Source organism: Colobus angolensis, unplaced genomic scaffold (genome assembly GCF_000951035.1).
Source record: "Colobus angolensis palliatus isolate OR3802 unplaced genomic scaffold, Cang.pa_1.0 Scaffold59, whole genome shotgun sequence".
Taxonomy (NCBI): Eukaryota; Metazoa; Chordata; class Mammalia; order Primates; family Cercopithecidae; genus Colobus; species Colobus angolensis.
In genome coordinates, this window is record NW_012119487.1 from 2,569,519 (window position 1) to 2,592,059 (window position 22,541).

Here is a 22,541-nt window from a genome sequence, read left to right on the forward strand (position 1 = left end):
GACTATGGAGTCTCCACACAAGATCTGTACTACCTCCCTCCAGACTTCTTTTATGTAAGAGGAGGAAGAAATTTTTTTTTATTCCCCCGCCCCTTCTTCCTCCTCCTCCTTCTCCTCCTCCTCCTCCTTCTCCTCCTCTTCCTTCTCATCCTCCTCCTTCTCCTCCTCCTCCTTCTCCTCCTCCTCCTCTTTCTCCTTCTTCTTTCTTCTTCTTTCTTCTTTGCAGCCAGTGTAAGGTAATTCATTCTTTCATGGAACAAATATTTATTAAATCTCCCAATTATGTTGAGCAGGAAAAGGTAAAGAAAACACACAGTCCTTGCCCTTAGGAGAGTGACTAATAGATGTAGCAATGTAAATGTACTGTGCCAAGTGCTCTGCAGGAAATACGCTGAAGATGCAGAGGAGGGGCGATGAGGAGTGGTGCTGGATAGAGTCATGGATCATGAAAAGTTTCTGGGAAGAACCAATGCTTGATCTGAGTCTTAAAGAACATGTAAAAATTAGTCAGGCAAAGCAGCAAGGGACAGAGAGAATGGTGTTCTGAGCAGAAAGAAAAACAAGTGTAAAAGCACAGGGGCATGGTGCATTTGGGGAACTGCAATGACTTCCTTATGGTTGGCTGGAAGGTGAGTGGGATGAGTGGTAAGAGATGGGGCTGAAGAGGCAGCCAAGGCCAGACCATGAAATTCTGGGAGATGGGCTAAAGAGTTTTGATTGTATTATCAAATTGTGGGGATCCATTGAAAAACAAGGCTAGAGCTAGTTGTAGAGGAGTCAGAAATATGTGTTATTCTGATAGGGTGAGGTCTGATTTAGACAAAGATAAACCCAAAAGCAGGATGATCATCTAGAGGAGCCTTCAGTGATGCCGGGAGGTGTTGCTGAGAGCTGAACCAAGGCGGTATCATCAGGTTGAGGAGGAAAAGCTCAAGCAGCTGAAATGTAATGGAGGAGAAATGACCTACAACTGTTGGCTCCCTGAAACTGTTGGGTGAGGGAAAGGGAGGTACGCTGGATGCCCCGTCTTCCCTGCCTGGTGTGGGTGGTGTCATCCACCATGAGGGGAGATTTGGGAATACAGGAGGGTCAGCAGGTTTGGGAGTGAAAGACATTAAGAGGTTGTTTGTGTTGAGTTCAAGGCAGCTAAGAGGAAATAAACATCCAGTACAGTTGAGCATATGGGCCACTGTCTTCTGAGAGTTATGGGCTAAAGCGGAAGGTGTGGAGAAACTATTTCTCAATAAGCCCTGAAGCTATGGCAACCTTGAGATCACCTAGGGATGAGTGTGAGGAGAGACTGAGGCTGTGACATTGGGGGAGTGATAGAGCTGGAGCATTTGGGACACTAGGTGGCTATGATGTCATGGGAGTCCAGGTCCATTTGACTATTCTACATAAGGTTTAATTGATTAACTCTCTATTTCAAGTATTCTTTTTTTTTTGAGACAGAGTCTCGCTCTGTCACCCGGGCTGGAGTGCAGTGGTGCCATCTCGGCTCACTGCAAGCTCTGCCTCCCGGGTTCACGCCATTCTCCTGCCTCAGCTTCCCGAGTAGCTGGGACTACCTGCACCACGTCCAGCTAATGTTTTGTATTTTCAGTAGAGACGGGCTTTCACTGTGTTAGCCTGGTTTGTCTTGAACTCCTGACCTCAGGTGATCCACCCACCTCGGTCTCCTAAAGTGCTGGGATTATAGGCATGAGCCACTGCACCCGGCCCCATCAAGTATTCTTTAAATACCATTTTATGACTGCAATCAAATGAACAGAATGCATTGAAAGACAAATATATTTAAATATTTATTCTAATTAAATGTCTAAAATCTTAATGATGTGTATTTCATATAATCACACTGTGAGTGCTACATAGAGTGCAGTGTTAACTCTGCCAGTAGGTGCCACTAAGAGTACCTGGAACACGATTCTAAGGAATAATCATAGGAAAAGAAAATGAAGAGTGCAAAGGCTTGTAACTTTGACTTGAATCTATTTCTCTTTAACAATTACAGGATGGTTCAGCAATTTGCTGTGGACTTTGAGAAGAGAATTGAAGGGTCAGGGGATCAAGTAGATACCCTGGAACTCTCAGGTGGTGCTAAAATCAATCGTATTTTTCATGAACGCTTTCCTTTTGAGATAGTAAAGGTTTGTGTCAAACGTTATTTTTTCCCTTAGTTTCACTTCACTTCCGTATTCTGTTTTATACAACTTGATGAAATATTGTGTGAGTGGTATAGAACTAACATAGTTCTTTGAACAAAACCTCCATATTCAGGTAAAGAAATTCAGGAGAGAAATATGTTCTTACTGATGATTCTGATTTTATTTAATGAGTTTTAACTACATTTCAAACACAAATACTAATTGAGTTTCCTATGATGTTTGTTGTCTAATTAATTTAAAAATATTTCTTAAGCATATACTATGCACCAAATTTCTAGGTGCCAGTGATTAAGACAGGGAAGGCCCTTGCTTGTCTAGTGGGGAAAGACAGAAAATTAACAAACAGACAAAATAAGAAAGTTGCAAATGTTTTTGTGTAACGTGATATAAGAGAAAGGGGCCGGATGAGCCACTTTTAATGGAATAATCAGGCAAGTTCTGTCTGAGCAGGGGACATTTAAACTGTGCCCAGAATGGCATGAAGAGGTCAGCTGGGTAAAGATCTGGGGGAAAGGGGTTGTTCAAGGTGGAAGTAGCAACCTCGGATAAGGCACTAAAGTATGACAGGTGAAGAAGAGATGTGGCTGATGAAGGAGAGGGGTGTGAAATGAATTCAGAGAGGGAGGAAGTGTCCAGTTCACACAAGGCTTTCTAGGTTGAGGTAAAGTCTTTATGCTGAACAATGAGAAGTTACAGGAGGGTTTTAAGCAGTAATGTGAGTTGATTTGTTGATGATTTTAGAAGAATAGTATACCTGCTGGATTGTAAAGAGCCAAGAGACGTGAGAAGACCAGTGGGTCAGACAAAGGGTGGATTCGTTTTCTGTGGGGTCTGAAGCTTCTACAATTTTGCAGGTCCCCTTGAAGAAGAATACGAAATTATAAACACACAGTCAGGCACAGGGTCTTGGAAGAGGCTGGTGCAACGGAGAAATGCTGAGAATTAAACTTCTTTAGCTTTCCAGTAAAAGTGCTCCAGCAAGAAAGGATAGAGAGAGATGGGTGGCTTTGGGGTTTTGGAGATAAAGTTGCTAGGGCTTCAACTGAAATGGGGGAATGGAAGAAAGATAAGTTTTTAGATGACTTCCAAGGTTTTGGCTTTCACAGCTGAGTGAGTGGTGGTGCCCATCAGATGAGGGAAATGAAAGAAAAGCTCTGTTTGTATGGAGAAGTGAATTAGGAGTTCTGCTTTGGACATGCAAAGTGTAAAATGCCCAATAGGCAGTTGAGTAGTTTTAGGGACCATGCTACTTGTCTCAAACAGAGAGGCGAGTGCTTATGTCTTCATGTGGGAGGCAAATGGGTAAATAGATAGTTTCATTCAAATGTGCTAAGTAAAGTGATAAACTTCAGCACAAAGTGCTATGGAAACACAGCCCACAGACATGAATCCCAGCTCAACTGTGTGAGGGAGCCAGGCTTCTGAGCTGAGTTTGGAAGGATGAGCAGCTAGTTAAGCAGGAAGAGGTAGGTTACAGCAGGGGGTGATCCAGACAGGAGAGGAATGATAAAGGCCCTGGACTATGAAGCCGTTGGTTGTGTGTAGAGACCTAGAGCAATTTGTCATTCTAGGACATAAAGTATGAGGGGGAAGTAGACAGACAGTGAAGCTGGAGAGGCCAAATCTCAGAAGTCAGGGCTGAACTCAGTGTTCTCTGGCCACCCCTTCGAGGTCTAAGCTCTGTGACACTTTGATCCTACTTTCAAGTAGATTTATGGTACCTTGGGCTTCTGAGAAATATTTGTACAGTAATCTATCCTGTGTTGTCTTTTTAAAATAGCACTAATTTTCTTTTACAAAGAGGTCTTTAACTCAAATGGTTTAAGTGGCCAGGGACAAAAGACAGCCATTGTTAATTTCAGGACATCTGTACTGCTACTGCACATCAGGTGATACCCTCATTTATGCATTCTCCTGTGCCTTCAAATTTACCATATTTAGCAAAAGAATGAAGAATTGTACATTTCAAATGAATGGCTAGATTTATGTCCAGAAGGCATCCTTATGCATAGCACTCCATATCTATAATAGAGTTAAAATCCACTGCCCCTAAACTCCCCAAAATCCCTAGTGTTCTGTGTTGCCTTGAACTTTATATAAACAGATGTTTTGGCCATCTGGGTTTAGATTAGGAAAGACATGAGTATCCACTTATTAATAACGAAGTCAGGTTATTCTCATTCTGTAATGTTCAACAATATTATTCAAAGGAATTAAGTGTCATAACCATGGCTCATTTTGCATCTGCAGATGGAGTTCAATGAGAAAGAACTGCGAAGAGAAATAAGCTATGCAATCAAAAACATACATGGTATCAGGCAAGTAATTCACATTTTTTTGGGTCATCTGTTCAAGGTACCAAAAGAAAATTAATGTTTATAAATAGCTAGGAAACTTGTCTTTTCATCATTGAACAGGGTAGAATACAGAGGTGGGAGTCAGAAACAGGAAATCCTGCTTTGGGGTTTAATGGTAACTTCCTGTATTGCTGTAGTCAGTTTTTTCCAAGTGAAAAAGCAAAAACATCTTCTGCACTTCCAGCCTGTACTCTGCACAATAGGGGATTCGCAGATTAGCAAGACCCCATTCTCCAGAGCCTTCGTTTTTCATGAAGGAGGCCAGACGTGCTCATAATTAATCATTGCTTACACCGGAGAAGGGACAGATTAATTCTGATTAATGTTGTGGAGCAAGATTGGGAAAGATGAATGGAGGTAGTTACTTTCAAGTTTATCCTGGCATGTGGAGAGAATGATTTCAACAGGCCAGGAGGTGTTGTGTGTGCATGTGTGCTTGCACGTGTGGGGGCATGTATATGAAGTGGGTGGCAGTGTGATGAGACAGGAGAGGATGGAAGGATGGAATGGAGGTTGTTGAGGCTGGAGGATAAAAGAAAGGGCTTTCTGGTGGAAGGGGTGGGATGACCAAAGGTACAGAGGTGAGAGGGCACAACATGTATCCATGGAGCCAGGAATCATGCATATGCATTGGGACTGTCTTGAGGAATGTGGTCAGGAGAGCAGAGGGACCTGAGCTGGGTGGAGTTGGGGGTGGGGTGGAACTTGTGTCTGAATTTCTGCTTGTTTAAAGTGAGTTTATTCTAAATTACCTTCTATCTTAGTCTGTTTGGACTGCTGTAACAAATGACCAAGACTAGGTGGCTTATAAACAACAGAAATTTATTTCTCACGGTTCTGGAGTTTGAAAATCCTAGGTCAGGGTGTGAACATAGTTGGGTTCTGGTGAGAGCCCTTTTCCAGCCTGCACATTGCTGTCTTCTCATTCTGTCCTCATGTGGCAGAGAGAAAGCTAGTTAGCTCTCTGGCCTCTTCATATAAGGGCACTAATCTCATTCATGAGGGTTCTGCCTTCATGATGTAATTATCCCCCAAAGGCCCCACCTCCTACTACCATCACATTGAGGGGTATGGTTTCAACATATGAAGTTTTAGGGGAACACAAACATTCAGTTCATAACAATTTCTTTAAAGAACTATGATAAAAACAAATGATTTTAAAATACTTATTTCTTCATTTCATGTACAGAAGGCTAAACATAACTTAATAAGCATATGTTGAATTGTAGTGTCCTTAATTCAAGGAAATAAAACTTAAGTTGCCTAGTACATAGATTGCCTCATATGGAGGTGGCCTCTGCCTGTTGTCGTTTGTGGCTCAGCCTCTGCCAAAGGGCCAAGTTGAGACTATGCTGGGAACAGACCCTGAGAAGGCAAAGCTTGACACTGAGCGTGCATGTGATGAGTGATTTTACAAAGGAGTTATGATGCTTGAGTTATTTATTGTTTTAAAATTTAGACAATCTGCTCCACAAATCTCAAATAGTATGGGCAGATATGAGTTTACAAAGTGAAGAGGAGAAAACCTCTATAACCAAATCTAATGTTTTTTGTTTTATCATCGATAGGATTTCTAAGCTCCCTATTCTATTTCTTCTACCCCAAATCCAGAATACATTTGGTGTAGAAACTGTTTTACTTTTTAGCTGGGCAGATCTGGTATTTGAACATGTTTATCTGATAGATGCAGTGGAACCAAATTACATTATTTGGATCATACAGTGCTTGAACTCAGCCAAATACAGTATTTTTACTTCACTTGTGAAACTCATTACCATATGCAGCTTTTGTCAAATATAACTGCAAAATCTCAATAATTCAGAATTGTCGATTTCTGATTTATATGCCTGACAACAGGAGATTGTTGGTTGTTATTATGAATTTGCCTGTAAGATGATAAGAAATGCACAATGTCCTGAGCATAAGACATACTCACGGTATGCTTATTTAGGTCTTTAAATATGCTTGGTTTAACAGTTTTTTTCCCATTTGATTTCATTGGCTATTTGAGTAGTAAAAGCCCTCTTTGCCCATGAAGGACTTGATGGAAGAGATGCTTTGTTTTTCTTCATTGTTTTGTTAATACTGAATGCTGACTATGAGCAAGGGAGGGAGACGGTCCTTATGGGGCAAATCAAGATAAATAGGGTAACAACACTCCCTACCGTGTAGTGATGGGACTAAAACATGTGCCCAGCTTCCTGCAATGTGAAATAGAATGCCGGGCTTCCAAGAAGGAAGGTCTCAGCAGCAGGACTGGGGAAAGATTGGAACTATAAGTGCTTGCTTTGCATCTGGGCTTTAAAGCACAGGTGGGATTTGAATAGACCAAAATTGTGAAGAGTGTGAAATGAACATCATAGACAAAGGCAAAGACATACAATATAAGCAAAGGCAAATTGACTAAAACATAGGTTATGCGAAAGGCGAGGAGAAAAGTAACTATGAAGAAAGATTATAGTCAAAGAGTGAAAAACTTTTAATATTGTACTAAACAGTTTGAATTTGATTCGTACCTAGTTCGGAGAAATTACCATTATAATATAGTATGATTACTACAGTTAGAAATACAGGTGAGGATAGGGTGCTAAGCAAATGATAAGAAGGAGCGTCAAGTCAAGATAGTATAAAGGAAGTGTTGAAAACATTTCCAAAAGAGGTACTATAGAATTCAGTTCCAGGAAGAAAAGTTAACTAATTAAGAAGAGGTGAGGAGGGGAGGGAAGAGGGCCTAGGAGTGGGGAGGATCCAGTGCCAAAGCCTGCAGCCTGCCAGCCTTCAGTCATGGCCAAGTCTCAGAGTTCAAAGGCCCCTGTTATTGTAGCTTCTCTCTATTGACGTTTTGTTTAAATTTGAGTAATCATTTTTTACTTTTTATGAAACACATATACACACGCACATGTATATATCTGCTTTCCTGAGTTCCTGTTGAGCATGAGAGAAGCATTGTTAAAACACCAATTCGAATTAATTAGAGCCCAAAGGAAGATACTTGTTATTTTGGTTATCATTTGTTATTTTTGTAAAGTCATTATTTAATTTAGGCATCTTGAAATATTAAAATTAATTCATAACTCCCCTTACTGTCTTATTCTCCCAGTACCCCAGGACCTCAGAGTGGGAACTGTCAGGCTCACAGTAATATAGCTGCCCTGGAATGGATAAATTGTATAATCTACTATTTTAGTGTATAAAAAGTGAAGCTCACTGGCTGTTCCACAAAGGAAAAGGAATTGATTTTGGAATCTTTTAGAAACAGAAATCTAAACTGAGAACACCATTTCTATTGTAGCATTTCTTTTTATTGCTGTGAAACAGTGAGATAAGACAAATTACAGTTAAATATTAGTTAAGGGTCACATGATGTGCCATATAAACATTTTGGGCACTGTGTCCAGCTAATACTAATCTTCCATAGATTGGAACTTATTATGGTTTAGCAGTATTAAAGATATTATTATAGCAGTGCTGTGGATGGAACAAATCACTATGTAACTTTTAAACTTGGTCTATTACATGCTTAATTTAAAAAGGATGTTAATTTAAACATTTTTCAAAAGATTTTTGAATATTACTCAATTTAAAAAATCTCATGGGCTGCTTTCTTTCTTACCTTCAGGACAGGATTGTTTACTCCAGACATGGCATTTGAAGCGATAGTCAAGAAACAGATTGTAAAGTTGAAAGGGCCTTCTTTGAAGAGTGTGGATCTGGTAATACAAGAATTAATCAACACTGTGAAGAAGTGTACCAAAAAAGTAAGTTGGAATTATTTAACTTTCCAGTACATGGCTTTGGTTTACCAACGTTCTCTATCTCATTGCGTGATTCTCTTTCCCTGACCCTCACTTTGTTATAGATGTTGTGTGTTTGCCTACAGGGAAGGTTGTGGAAAATACTGAGTGGGAATTGCTTTCATGGAGGGCAGACATACCGTCTTCTATCATTCCTAATACGGTGGTTTAGAAAGAGTATATTTCTTTGGCTGATTTTCCCCTTGTTGTCTTAAACAAATAAACATTATTTCCGAACTATTAGGCAAATGCCCTGAGCTTATTTTTCCTGTGGTGCATGGATGAGGGTAATTGTTAGAGAAGGAAATCATTGATAGTATGTATATCAATAAGAAAATTCTTCCAAATTGCGAATATGTATTCCACCTGAGCCTGGGTGTTCTGGGAAGGGGCAGTGTAGTGTAGTGGATAAGAATCCAGCCTTGGAGTTTCAGTGACCTAGATTGAAATCCTGGCTCTGATACTTTCTGTGTGACCTTGGGTTTAACTTCTCTAGTCTTGTTAATTTATCTGTCAAATGAGGATGGTGATGATAATAGTAATACCACTTTAGTGAGGATTAAACAAGATGATGCCTGAAACCTATGGGTCACCTAACACACTGATTAACCATAGTTTAAGTGCTCAGTGAATGGTGGGTGATCCATAAATTGCCATTTTAGCAGCAGGGAAGTGTTGAAAAGATTTTCCAAAAGAGGTACTATAGAATTCAGTTGCAGGAAGAGAAGTTAACTAATTAAGAAGTGGTGAGGAGGGGAGGGAAGAGGGCCTAGGAGTGGGGAGGATCCAGTGCCAAAGCCTGCAGCCTGCATAAATATTAATAGATATTTATAAATAGATATTAATAAATAACATAAATATTAATAGATATTCTCTACCCTGAATATCTATTAAACCTATACTGTAGAGTCCTGGGGTAAGACTTCCCAAGTAGGAGGACTCCTCACTGAGGAGTATGGAGAACATGTGCTGAATTTCTCGGTTCATGAAAGGAATATCTTGTATTGAAAAACACAAAAATAGAATTAGTGATGGTGTTTACAGTAGGGTAGGTCTAGCCCCCTGACAGTTAACACTCATGCTTTTAATATTTCTCCAACCTATGGATAATTCTGTTTTTGTTAGTTTTTTATCCTTCCCTTTATAGATGGTTACGAGGCGTTACCTTTCTGAAAAACCAGTGGGAAGAAAGAGAGAGAATGAGAGGGACAGAGAATTAGAATGAATATGAATATTAGTTCCCATTTACCTGACACAAGGGCTCAGGTAAAGAACAGATGTACATAGGAGAAGAGGCAAGTGGGCCGAATTCCTAGATATGAAGGCTGAAAGAAAAGCAGTAAATAGAGCTAGCTTGGGACCCAGAGGTGACTGGGAGTTTCACACCCCTTTTCTAGAGCTCCTACTGGTCTTCCTTCCACCTCATTTCCTAAACTCCTGGTTTTTCTTCTCCAAAACAAGAAGAGCCACAGGAGTTAAGGGACTAAGGGACAGAAAGAAGAATGCACATGGAGTTGAAAAAAATCAATCTTTCTACCGGCTCACCTCTTGGAAAGCTGAAGTCAGTTGCTAACAGTTCTCATCCCTGCTACCCTCACCTACTCTTCAAAATGCAACCTATCGTGTCCCTTGTACATTTAAAGCTCTCTTAATTGATCTCTTTGCTGACTTTCAAGATTAACTGATACTGAGTTTCCTACTAACCCTAAGGATTGCCACTCTCAGCACACAGATGTGTTTAGCCAGAGGCTTCTCTTTAGGTTGTCCATGTCTCTTACTCCTACCAATTAACCTCTCTTCTTTACAAGGGACAGTTGTGCTGCGTTTGTTCCCAAACCCATTTAGCCAGTCGCACTTATTTGAATAATATACTTTGAATAAACAGAGTAATTAAACTGATCCAATGCAAAAAAGACTTTAAGTTTTGTTTCTATGAAAACTAAACTGAATGCTGTGAGAAGACTTGATAAATGTTAGCTGCAAAAGCTTTGCTATTGACTAGGTGTAGGCAGGATAATGGCAAAAAAATGTGTGTGTATGTGAGGAGGGATTATAAAAATCTGGATAGGTTTGGCGTTCAAATTATTTCACAAGTATCTTCAGGTTCTCCCTCCACTGTAAAGAAAGCAAAACTGGAAATCATAGATGAAGGATGTGGTTTATGTAAGACAGAAGATGCATAACTCCAATCAGCAGATCCATATGCAGAGAACAGACCTTGGCCTTACATCAAAAGATTGGCACATGTGTGGACATTTATGTTTTAAGTTATATAAAGTGTTTATGGTATGCATGAATCCTTTTTTTTTTTTTATCATTTTCCATTTTATCCGACCTATTGGAAAGCCAACAGTCAGTTCTGATGGCATGGGATGAGACAGCTTGTTCCCAGACACTTTTTGGCTTCTATTCTTGCTCTCCACCCTTTCCATTATGCTCCTTGGATTGGTCTTCTATATATTTTTACTATCTTCTCAAAACATTTTATAGTTTGCCTTAGATAAACATAAAATCTAGCCTTTCCCCTGAGGTTACTGTTTACCCTTTAGCTTTCTTCAGTGAAGGATATTTATTCTAGCCCAAATTGGAAAAATCTGAGGGCCTTTATTGGGTATGACATTTGCCCACTTCTCCTTTTGTGGCTTCCAAAGATTATTCCTTCACTTTCTCATAGCCTTCCATTAAGGCCCAGGTGGTGCCAGCTGTACCTGTTCCTTATATTCACTGTCACCACCAAGTTCCAGGTCACTCCCTTGCATTCATCAGGATCTTTAGAACCTGGCTTACATTTTTCCTCTCCATCCCCAGTTCACCTTCAACTTGGAAGTGTTCAATGTCCATGCAGATATCATGTCCAATGCCTAAAAGCAACTTTTCCTTGAAATCTTTGCTCTCCATTCAGTCTGAGCTAGCATCATCGTTTCATGACTTATGGCTCTTGTTGTCATCAAAAAATGTTTTACTAGGAAATTGTAAACCTTAAAGGGCCTGCAGAATGCTGATCACCCCCTTCATCCTCTTTAGATTTTAAGCCAATTGGGAAATTAATGGAAAAGCTCTATTTTGAAGGTTTGAAATTTAGTGTCCACTTCACTGCTGACATGTCTAGGTTGGAAAATGTGTCTGGGCCTTGCTACTAAAGTGGGAGCCTCCTGTTATTTCTCCTTCCAGCATTAAACCTTAGAGCCCATAAGGTGTACGGGTGAGCAAATGTACATCCATCATTAGTTTTCTTATCTATTACTTCAGTTCCACTTGGATTAACTTGGCCACCTGTTGAAACTCCAGGACTGCTAAAATTTACCGCTTGTCTTTATTTTCCTTTCCCCACAGGCTTCTGAAGAGCTTGGAGATATTTGTCTGTTTGTGTGAATTGGTGCCACAATATATTCATGGTCTTCCTCTTAGTCCAATTTCAACTGCTGCCCAGTAGTGCTTCAGTATCTTAGTAATTAGCAACCTCCTGTGTTCTCCATGATAATGATGTTAAACTTTTAGCACTCTCTTCAAGCCACCTGACTCATCACTTTCATCCTCACTTTCAATGAAGATTTCACAGAGAAAATAGGGGCCATGAATGGCACTATGAAACATTGATTCTTGTCTTCTGTCCCTCAAACTTACCTGTATTCACAGCCACACCCCCTTCTTATCCTCTCTGTTGAGATACTATTCCTGACCAAGGGGATAGGGGATGGTTTCCTATCTGTACTCTCACTTCCTTTGAGGATATACTCTTTTTAGCCTTTTATTTCCTGAATCATCATCTTCACCATCACATTTTTAAAAATCAGCTTATAAATATATCTATGTCTGTCCGAATTTAAAAAGAAACAGTGACAAAGACTCATCTGCTGCCCTACTTTTCTCCTCTCATGGTCAGCCTTCTTGGGAAAAAAGTAATTTATGCTTTGCGTCTTTGTTGTCTCATCTCCAGTTAATTCCTCAACTGAAATTTGGCTTCTACCCCACTATTCTATAGAGTTAATTATTGCAAATATCAGTGAGAATCCTGATTGCCAAGCCTAATGGACGCTCTTATTCCTGAGACTATATTCCACTCTCTTTATAAAGCTGGCACTCCTCTCTCATGGGCTGTCTTCCCTCTTTCTCTTTTTCCTTCTCCACATCCTTTGAGCATTCGTCCATTTTTGCTTGCCTCTAAACACTGGGATCCCACAGAGGTTACTCTTGGTTTTGTTCTCTTCTTACTATATTTTCTCCTTGACAGATCATGTCTGTGATAGTTCAACTACCACTTAAAATATTGCTGATTCCCAAATCTGTACTTCTAGCTCAAGCCTCTTTAAGGGAACTGTCTACAGATGACTGCAACTATTCTCTTTTCTTACTTAAAGCACTGAGCATTACTTTTAAGCCTGAATTACTCCAGTGGCCCCCTAACTGATTTAATTCTAGCCTGGTCACCCTCAAATTCATCTTTGCCATTGCTTGCAAAGTGATTTTTCTAAAATACAGATATACCTTTTGCCTATATCCTCAAAATTATTCAATGACTCCTCAGAGCCTTGAGAATAAAGTTCAGATCATTTAGGGTTGTATTTAGCTTCCCCATCTGATCTCTGAATACTTCTCCAGCTATATCTTTGGTCCCACTGCTTGCTTCAGCCATTCTAGATGATTTGCACTATCCTCAAAGAGTTTTCATGCCTTTGCTGTTTGCATAAGTGATTCCTTTTGTCTAGAATGTCTCACTTTCCCTCCTGTGTTTACCTGCCATTCCCTCTCATTTTTAGGGAGCCAGTTCAATCATTCTATTTTCCTTAAAATCTTCCCAAAGAGCCTCTGTGAGTCCCTTCCTGCTCTCTTTCCCAGCTCCGTTTTTAGAGCTTCTGTTGATACCCTATGTGTATTTATATCATAGCATTTATGGTACTGCCTTGTGATTTGTTTGTATTTATTTGTTTACATATCTCCTCTTGTTGATTATAAGCTCCTTTGAATAAAAGGCACTGTGTTTTTTATCTTATCTAACTAGCCTGTAACACAGTGACCAACTCCACATATAGGCATTTTATAAATATTTACTAACAATTTAGATGTTCTAAAGTTATCCAGTCGTCAAAAATATATGTACTTGGTTTGAAAAGAGTATTTTAGCCATTCATTTTAAGATGATAAAATTTAGGCAGATTTTCTTTCAAACATTTATCCTTTTCCTTATGCTGCATTTTGATGTTTTTCATTTTTGGCCTTATTAGGTATACTTTCAATATCTTTTATTTAAAAACTGTTCTAATTAAAATATTTTGCAAAGCAAAATAATCCTAATTAGAGTTGAGTCTGCTGGGAGTTTATTACTTGCCTCCTTTTGAACATGAGCCATAGATAAGGTGACTATGTAATTTATTGTTCAGTACAGGACATTTTTGAGACTTAAAGGGGATGCTATGAATACTTTCACTGGAGTAATAGGAGTAAACAAAGACTGCCCCAGGCAATGTGAAAATAAGTAATTCCAGCTATATTGTAATTATATATATATATTTCTGTTATAGCATATATACATATATAAACATAAAATACAGTTTTCATTTACAACTCCTCATGTGATGCCTCATGTATAAAAACCTTAAATTTTTTTTCTTCAGCTGCATTAAATAAACATCAGTGAAGAACATATGGGATTTATGTGTGTTCAAACAACAAAACACAAAGCTAGACTCCTAACCTGGGGGAATGCATTTCTTCCCCGATATTTTCTCACTGTTGTCTCTGGGGCACTGGAGGATAAGACAGGAACATTAGAGCTTTATGAGCTGTTTGGCTTCATGCCAGGGACATCTCAACTTTGAAATTATTTTGGTGGGCATCTCTTTTCAGCTGCTTTTCCTTACCTCCTCTTCTCCAGTGCATCACCACAGGGTGCTGAAGGTCTTTTCAGGAAGCACTGAGAGGAACATCTTGGTTTTTTTTAACCACAGTTTAGCAACTGTGCCATTTACTGGCCTCTTGGGAAACCACATTCTTGGATCATTATCATACTAATTAATTGATTTTTTTCCTGTTTAGAAAAAAAAAATTTTGCAAGGGGAGAAAAAAAAAGATACCTTAGGGAGTTATTGGAAGTACAGGGAAAGGGCCAGGCGTGGTGGCTCACGCCTATAATCTCAGCACTTTGGGAGGTCGAGGCAGGTGGATCACCTGAGGTCAGGAGTTTGAGACAAGCCTGGCCAACGTGGTAACACCCCATCTCTACTAAAAATACAAAAATTAGCTGAGCGTGGTAGGGGGTGCCTATAGGCTCAGCTACTCAGGAGGCTGAGGCAGGAGAATTGCTGGAACCCAGGAGGCGGAGGTTGCAGTGAGTCGAGATCGTACCATTGCACTCCAGCCCAGGCGACAACAGTGAGACTTCATTTCCAAAAAAGAAAAAAAATAAAAAAAAGGAAGGAAAGGGAAAGATTTTCCATTAAGAAGTGCTGTTAGAAGAAATGCTTAATCTTGTGGCTTATTAGGTAAATATCTAGCTCTGAATACACATAACTAAACAAGTGAATCCAAGTCCTTACCATGGCTTCCAAGGCCCTACACAGTCTTGCCCCCAGCTTTTCATATCTAAACTCATCTCCTCCCCTTTCTCTCCTCCTCTCGGTCCTCTCCAGCTGCACTGGATTCCTTGTTTATTTAGCAGGCCAAGGAAACATGACTGTAGAGCCTTTGCACTTCTCATTCTTAATGTGGGAAATGATCTGCCCCAAGATAAAACCATTGCTTCTTTCAGGTCTCTGCTATTCAGATAACCCATAAAGCAGAGTCTTTCTCTGACTTTTCTGTTTACAGTTGCATAGCCCTCCCCCAAACACACACACACACACACACACACACACACACACACACACACACACACACACGCCATTGTTCATCTACTTACCAAACTTTATTTTTCTTTGCAGTATATATTACTATTAATATATTAATTATATTATTTATGTCTGTTGTTGTTGTCGTAAGATAATTAAGGGGCCTTGAGAATACAAGTTCCATGAGAATAAGAACTTGGCTTATTAAGCTCATTGCTCTGTTTGTCACACCTAAAACAGCCTGATTTTCAACAATAATTATTGAATGAATAATTAAAAAAATGAATTATATCTCATTGATTCATTAGGTGACGGTCAATTTGTCTGAAGTAGGATGAAGGAAAATGGCTTCAAAGCATCACACTATTTAGGACTTTCTTTTAGGTTTATATAGATGTGCTGTGGTTTTTATGCTGTATGAAAATACTTGCATTTCACCTTTTAATGGTTGCCATCCAGTCAAACTCTGTGCTGTGCTTTGCATGTAATACATGCCTAATGTAATTGGCTTTGGTGCCCAGGCTTCAAATCAGACAGGTTATTAAAGTCTGAAACTTTTGTTGGGTATTATAGGAAATTCAGTCTTGGGACTCAGTTTTAATGTGATAGAATCTCATCTTTTAATCTTAAAACTCATTAAAGGATTTGTAATCTTTATAATCGGTTCTTAATTTATAATTTACCATGGTCCCTGATTTTTCTCCCACTTTCTGTTTTGAAGTTTGTTTTTTTTTTTTTCCATTTTAACTGCTCATTAATGTGTCTATCAGAGATAAACTTGGGAAGAGAGAGATGAAAATCTGATTATGATCTTCAGGTGTTATTTTGCCACCATGTCAACCCACCCTGACTTCCTTTTTGGATATTTTCTGAATTACTTAAGTAATAGGCTCTTTTGACTACTCTGCGGCACCCAGTTTTATTCACTCAAGGTTGGACTTTTTATTTTGTTTTTGTTTTTCTACTCTCCTTGTTTCTTAGGTGAGGACTTTTTTGTTTTTATTCCTTAGCATTTCATAAATAACACTAGAGTTCTCTTCATTTCTCTGTTTAAAAGTTTTTCCATCTTATACCTCACCACTTCTCCTGCTTTTTGTGGAAAATATTTGAGGTTTCTAGATTAAGTATTTGCCCACCTGGAGAAGGAGGCCTAACACTAGCCCACTTGGTCCCAGTCTGCCTAGTTGGGATCTGGCACTCCTTTCTCCTTCCTGCCAACTTCACTTTGACCTTCCTTGACTTCTCATATGCCACTCATATGCCAGTGTAGAACACCCCATAAGGAACTTTCCCATTAACCCCTGTGCAACTTAGAAAACAGTCACTATTTCTTGATCTCTTTATATTAGAATTGCTTCTCATCTTCAATCACCTTTGTAAATTTTTCTACAAATACATCTGTTTAAAAAATTTTTTTTCATAGCAAATGTGTTGTGCGCAGATGAGTGTCTTCTCATATCCTGAATAAATCCACACTATGATATACAAAAACAAAGGATGGCTAGGGATTTTGTTGTGTTGGGTGGGTGGTTAATTCACAGAAAATGAAATTAAAAAATTGAATGCTTTTATGAGTGCTAAAATTCATTATTTCTATTTGGCTTGTAGCAAGCAGCCAGCATTTAAAGTTTTATAGCTTTTTCATAAAAACCCTTATCTTTAGGTCAGCCAAACCAATCAAGTCAAGTGATAACTATAGAAGAAATTTTGTTCTGACTTTATTTTCTTAGTGAGGTTTGGTATGGAATTATGAACAGACGGTTACCTAATAACTCCAGTTTTTGCTGGAGGCATCAAACTTGTTCCTCTTGAAGATACAGAAATCTTGCCTGGTCTCTTGACCATTTCAAGAAAAATGTACTAGCATAGCATAGATCTTATGATCTGATAAACTGTTAATACATTTTGGAAGTGTATAATTTTTGTTTTGTTGGATAGAAATGTCTTCCAAGTGTTTTTTTTTTTCTCTAGGAAAATGTGATCCATACTGAAATTAAATTTTTATATTGAGGTTCCACCAAAATAATTAATCACTACCCTAAATAACACTTATAACATTGGACCTTATTAAAACATGTTTTCCTGCTTTCTCTCAGAACATGTATAATTAAAATATTCTCCTTGAATTAAATGTTGAAGGTTTTGATTCCTAAAGTCATGTATATTGTGTTGTTTCTCCATTGAATCTTCTTTATTATTTAAGAATACTCAACGCAGGCCAGACGTGATGGTGGGCGCCTATAGTTCCAACTATTCGGGAGGCTGAGAAAGGAGCATTGCTTGAACCCAGGAGGTGGAGGTTGCAGTGAGCCAAGATGTGTCACTGCACTCCAGCCTGGGCAACAGAGTGAGACTCTGTCTTAGAAAAAAAGAGGATATTCAATGCAAGTTGAATAATAAGCTATTTAGAACTAATTTGCTGTATAATAAATGTATAGCTTTGACTACAAGTTTCACTATTATAATGTAAGCATCAGATCCTCAGAGGACCTCTCATACCTGGTTTATGTATTTATTTCTTCATATTTCCCCTTGGTTTTTAAAAAATATTTCTCTTATATGACTATTTATCTGTACAGGCAACCTGCCACTCAAGACTATGTGGTTTCTAATATCAGGTGTTATGACATAAACTGAGCATGGAGCTGGACTGTAGCAGTTGCACAATGAATGACTGATGTGACATAAATTTAGGAATGTAGTTATTATAACGAATAGCAAATCCTTAATCCCTTGACTCTCTATAAACCAATTTATAGGTTATTTAATTAATCATTAGAGGAATAAAGGCCTAAAGATGACATCTTCCACATCAATATTATTTGGGCATACATAGTTAATATTCTGATTACTTTGACAAATAATAACTCCCGTATTCTTACAACTGTAGGCTTTTAATTTGACATTCAAATTAAAAAAGTGCAAAAATGATTGACAATTGTAATGGTATAAATGATTGAAGAAATGGTGATTACACATTAAATAAGAGACATAGAAGAGAGGTGAGGGATTGAATTGAGCAATCAAAGTTAAGTATGTTTTAAAGCTAAGTAAAGGGGGATGCAAACTGAGCAGGGCACAGTTTGAATGAGATCATGAAATAATCTCATTGTAAGATTAAATGAGATAATGAAATGAGTGGTAGAAAGCCTAATCAGAAATCATTTTAAACGTCAGTAGGACTTTTTTTTTTTTAAACCTCTCTATGTATGTATCTTAAGAATTGGGACTATTTATATATTTGGGACTATTTATATATAAGAAGAATTGAGACTATTTATATATATTTATATATTTTATATTTGAAAGCCAGCAGTTAAAACCAAGATTTGGACTCTTATACTCCCACAATCAGTTCAATATCAACCACCTAGTAACCAAACCAGTTGTTTCGTTAATGCCATTCAGTGATGCCTAAATCTTACATTGCTTAGTGTCTCTTCAAGGTTTTTCCTCCTTTGTCTCCATAATGGTAGTTCTTTTAGTGTGTTCTCTTTTTCTTTTGTTCTGCTTAGAATTTAGGCTTATTGACTTCCAGTTGTCTCAATTGTAGGTACAAAATGTGGCTCTTACAGATTCCTTTTCTGATAGAATTGAGCCCATGGGCAGTAAGCTTGGAAAGATCAGGAGATACACGCATGCACACAGATCAATCCTCCTGCCAAGGCCAGTAGATTGGAGGCATTCTTAGATGTCTCTACTTCATGGGATATTCTTGTCATTTTGGCCTTTCCCTGACTTAATGATGGCCATGTACTGGCCTGGGGTCCTTCAGCTATCAAGTGTTTAGTTTCTGAATAAATATTTATATTGCCACTATTTGATGGTTTTAAAAATAACTTTCTGTTGTAATCTGTTTTCTAAATGTTGTTAAAGGCATCCCAGTCTTCCTTGGTAGACCTCAATTGCTTGCGTAGTTACTTCTCTGAGGCAAAGTGATTCTATAATAGTGTGACTGTCATTGAATAGCTTGGGAGGCTGTCTGAGTGCAGGGGAATTGATTGTCTTGGTGGCCTAGGGCAAGCTAATGGTTGGTGTCAGATACATCAGGTTTGCACTAGTCAAGAAGGACTGGAATTGATCAGCCATCTCTTCCACTCTGAAGGCTTTTATAAGCCTTGCAAAAAGTAACTTGCAGGACTTTCAGAGAGTCAAGAGGGGTTCTGGTAAAATAGAGCTTTTTCTGGAGAATGTTTCCAAAATGAGAAGTATGAGCTCCATTTGTATCTTGCGATAATTCATGAAATAAGCCCCCAGGTGAGCATACATCTCAGGATTCAGATAAGAGCCAGTAAGGGGATGAGAGATTGAGGACCTCATAGAGACACTGGTGATGATTTTTGAGGTAACCAAAGCAGTCAGGTTTCTATGCTTTTATGATGTTATGAACATAATCTATATCCACTGTAGAAATATTTGGAAAATGTAGATAAATAAAATTATGCATTATTCAAAGAATTATTGCTATTAACACTTTTTAGTATCGTGCAAATCTTTTTCTATGCAGAGAGAGTAGACTTGCAGCAACGGAAGATTTAACATATATGAGATCTTGTGATTATGATGGTTCCACGAAGTATTGTAGTTTGTTATCTTGCTAAGACACTAATATATGTTGTGCATGCTATAAAGGTAATGTGCACAGTGACCCCAAGTGACATACAGAAGCCACATTTCAGGGAGGCCTTGATCCAAGTCCTTACAAGTTTGGAGAAATATTATATGCTACCATATTACTCAAGAATGATGGTATTTGTAAGATTGGGCTATATCCTTGAAAAATATCAAGGGTATATGGTGGTGTGTGACTCTGTGTGTGTGTGCATGTGTGTGTGGAAGTGTCTTAGTTCATTTTCTGTTGTTTGTAACAGAATACCTGAAACTGGGTATACAGAAAAGGGATTTATTTCTTTATACAGAAAAGGAATTTATACAGAAAAGGAATTTATTTCTTACAGTTATGGAAGCTGAGGAGTCCAGCGTTGAGGGTCTGCCTCTGGTAAGGTGGGGACTCTGTGCAGAGTCCCAAGGTGGTACAGGGTATCAATCATATTGTAAGGGCACTGAGTGTGGTAGCATGCTAGCTCAGGTTGCTAGTCCTCTTCTTATAAAGCTACCAGTCCCACTCCCATGATAACGTATTAATCCATTAATCCATGAATGGATTAATCCACTCATGATGGCAGAACCTTCATGACCCAATCACCTCTTAAAAGCCCGACTGGTCAATGTAGCCACATTGGGGATTGAATTTTAACATGAATTTGGAGGGAAGAAATATCCAAACCAAAACACTATGCTTGTGCATAATCACATTATATATTTAGTAGCCTACTTTTCTTCGCTTAGTGTTGTAAATACCTTACCATGTCATTAGCTATTATTATTATTATTTTTTTTTGAGACGGAGTCTCGCTCTGTTGCCCAGGCTGGAGTGCAGTGGCCAGATCTCAGCTCACTGCAAGCTCCGCCTCCTGGGTTCCTGCCATTCTCCTGCCTCAGCCTCCCGTGTAGCTGGGACTACAGGCGCCCGCCACCTCGCCCGGCTAGTTTTTTGTATTTTTTAGTAGAGACGGGGTTTCACCGTGTTAGCCAGGATGGTCTCGATCTCCTGACCTCGTGATCCGCCCGTCTTGGCCTCCCAAAGTGCTGGGATTACAGGCTTGAGCCACCGCGCCCGGCCTAGCTATTATTAAAAGTGTGATTCAAAATGGTTACATTACATCACATAAGTGGATCTACCTTCATTTATTTAACGTCATCGCTTACTAGGTAGTTTATAGTTTTTTGTTTATCTTATTGTTGCTTTTCCAACTAATGCTGCGATGAATGTCCTTATCATTGTAATTCAGAATTCTCTGAGGTTATTAGGTTGAGATCTCTGTCTCTTTCTCCATCTGTGTGTGTGTGCACGCATGCAAGACTTGTGATATGTAATGCTAAATTGCTTTCCAAAAAGATTTCTCTTGTTGATACCCCTCAGCAAGTTTAAATTGTGCTAATCTCAGTATACCTTCACCTGTAGTAAGTCTTATAAAAAAAATCATAGCAATTTGCCAACATAGTAGTTATTGCTTTTCTTTGCATTAGATCACTTTACAGTTTGTTTTTCCTTCTGCTTATTGACTCTTACTTTTTTATGAATTGAATAATATTCTTTACCTATTTTATTGAGCTATCTAGTAATCTCCTTTAATTTGCAAGTCCTTTAAAAATTGGAATTAATATTTTGCCTGGCATGTCATGAATGTGCCCACTTTTCTCCATTTCCATGGCTGTCATCCCAGTAGAAGCCACCATTATTTCCATTGCATCTGAATTGCTTCAGTAGCCTAAATTCTTAACAGCATTGCAAGGATCTGCTTGATGTGGCCCCTCTCTACTTTTCTAGCTTTGTCTCAGGATCATACTCCTCAATTTCTGCACTGACTTTCTTTTACTTTTATCACCGCTAATTGCCTGCACTTCTACCTCGCCTTCACACATGTTCCTGTTCCTGACAAACTTCATCTTCTCCATGGCCATTCTCACACACCTTTGCCTGTCTAAGTCTTCCTTCTGGATTAGGGTTCCTTAAACATTTTCATAGCATCCCATTCTCTTTCTTCCTTATATTGAAAACAACTGTAATTAATCTATTCACTTTTACAAACTATTTTTTGAACAATTACCTGCATAACTTAGATGGGGTTAAGTGATTAACATACACAATTTCCATAGTTTTGCGAAAAAATGTACGTATACATATCTGTTTTCTATGGGGAGAATTTAAAAAGTTAAAGGAGTCTCTCTGTTCTTCATGGGATGAATCATCCTTGAAGAGTAATGGACACGACCATGGGCTCTGGAGTCCTAGGACTTAGGTTGGAATCCTGAATCCACCATTTTTGAGCTGTTTAGTCATGGGCATGAGTTACTTAACCTCTCGGTGCTTCACTTTTCTCCTCTATTAAATGGGATTGGCCGGGCATGGTGGTTCACGCCTGTAATCCCAGCACTTTAGGAGGCCAAGGCAGGTGGATCACCTGAGGTCAGAAGTTAGAGACCAGCCTGACCAACATGGTGAAACCCCGTCTTTACTAAAAATACAAAAATTAGCTGAGCTTGGTGGCATGTGCCTATAATCCCAGCTACTCAGGAGGCTGAGACAGGAGAATCGCTTGAGACAGGAGGTGGAGGTTGCAGTGAGCTGCACTCTAGCCTGGGTGACAAGAGCGAAACTCTGTCTCGGAAAAAAATAAAATAAAATAAAATAAATAAATGAGGTTAATAATTATATCTGTCTTTTCTGATTGCTGTGAATATTGAAGGTGGTAATTCATGAAGTCCTTAGCTCCTGGTGCATGGTAGGCACTATATAAAATGTTAGTCTTTATCCTTTTCTTTGTCCTGTTTTCTGAC

General features: G+C 38.8%; 1 protein-coding gene across 6 annotated transcripts in view; it reads left to right on the plus strand.

Moving 5' to 3' along the window:
• Positions 1-22,541, plus strand: part of DNM3 (dynamin 3) — a 579,299-nt gene that overhangs the window by 192,985 nt on the left and 363,773 nt on the right. For all 6 annotated transcript variants that reach the window (XM_011962308.1, XM_011962305.1, XM_011962306.1 and 3 more), the window contains exons 8-10: positions 2,012-2,147; positions 4,416-4,483; positions 8,142-8,280. In XM_011962308.1, the coding sequence (XP_011817698.1) occupies positions 2,012-2,147; positions 4,416-4,483; positions 8,142-8,280 (343 nt within the window). The remainder of the gene's footprint in view (positions 1-2,011; positions 2,148-4,415; positions 4,484-8,141; positions 8,281-22,541) is intronic.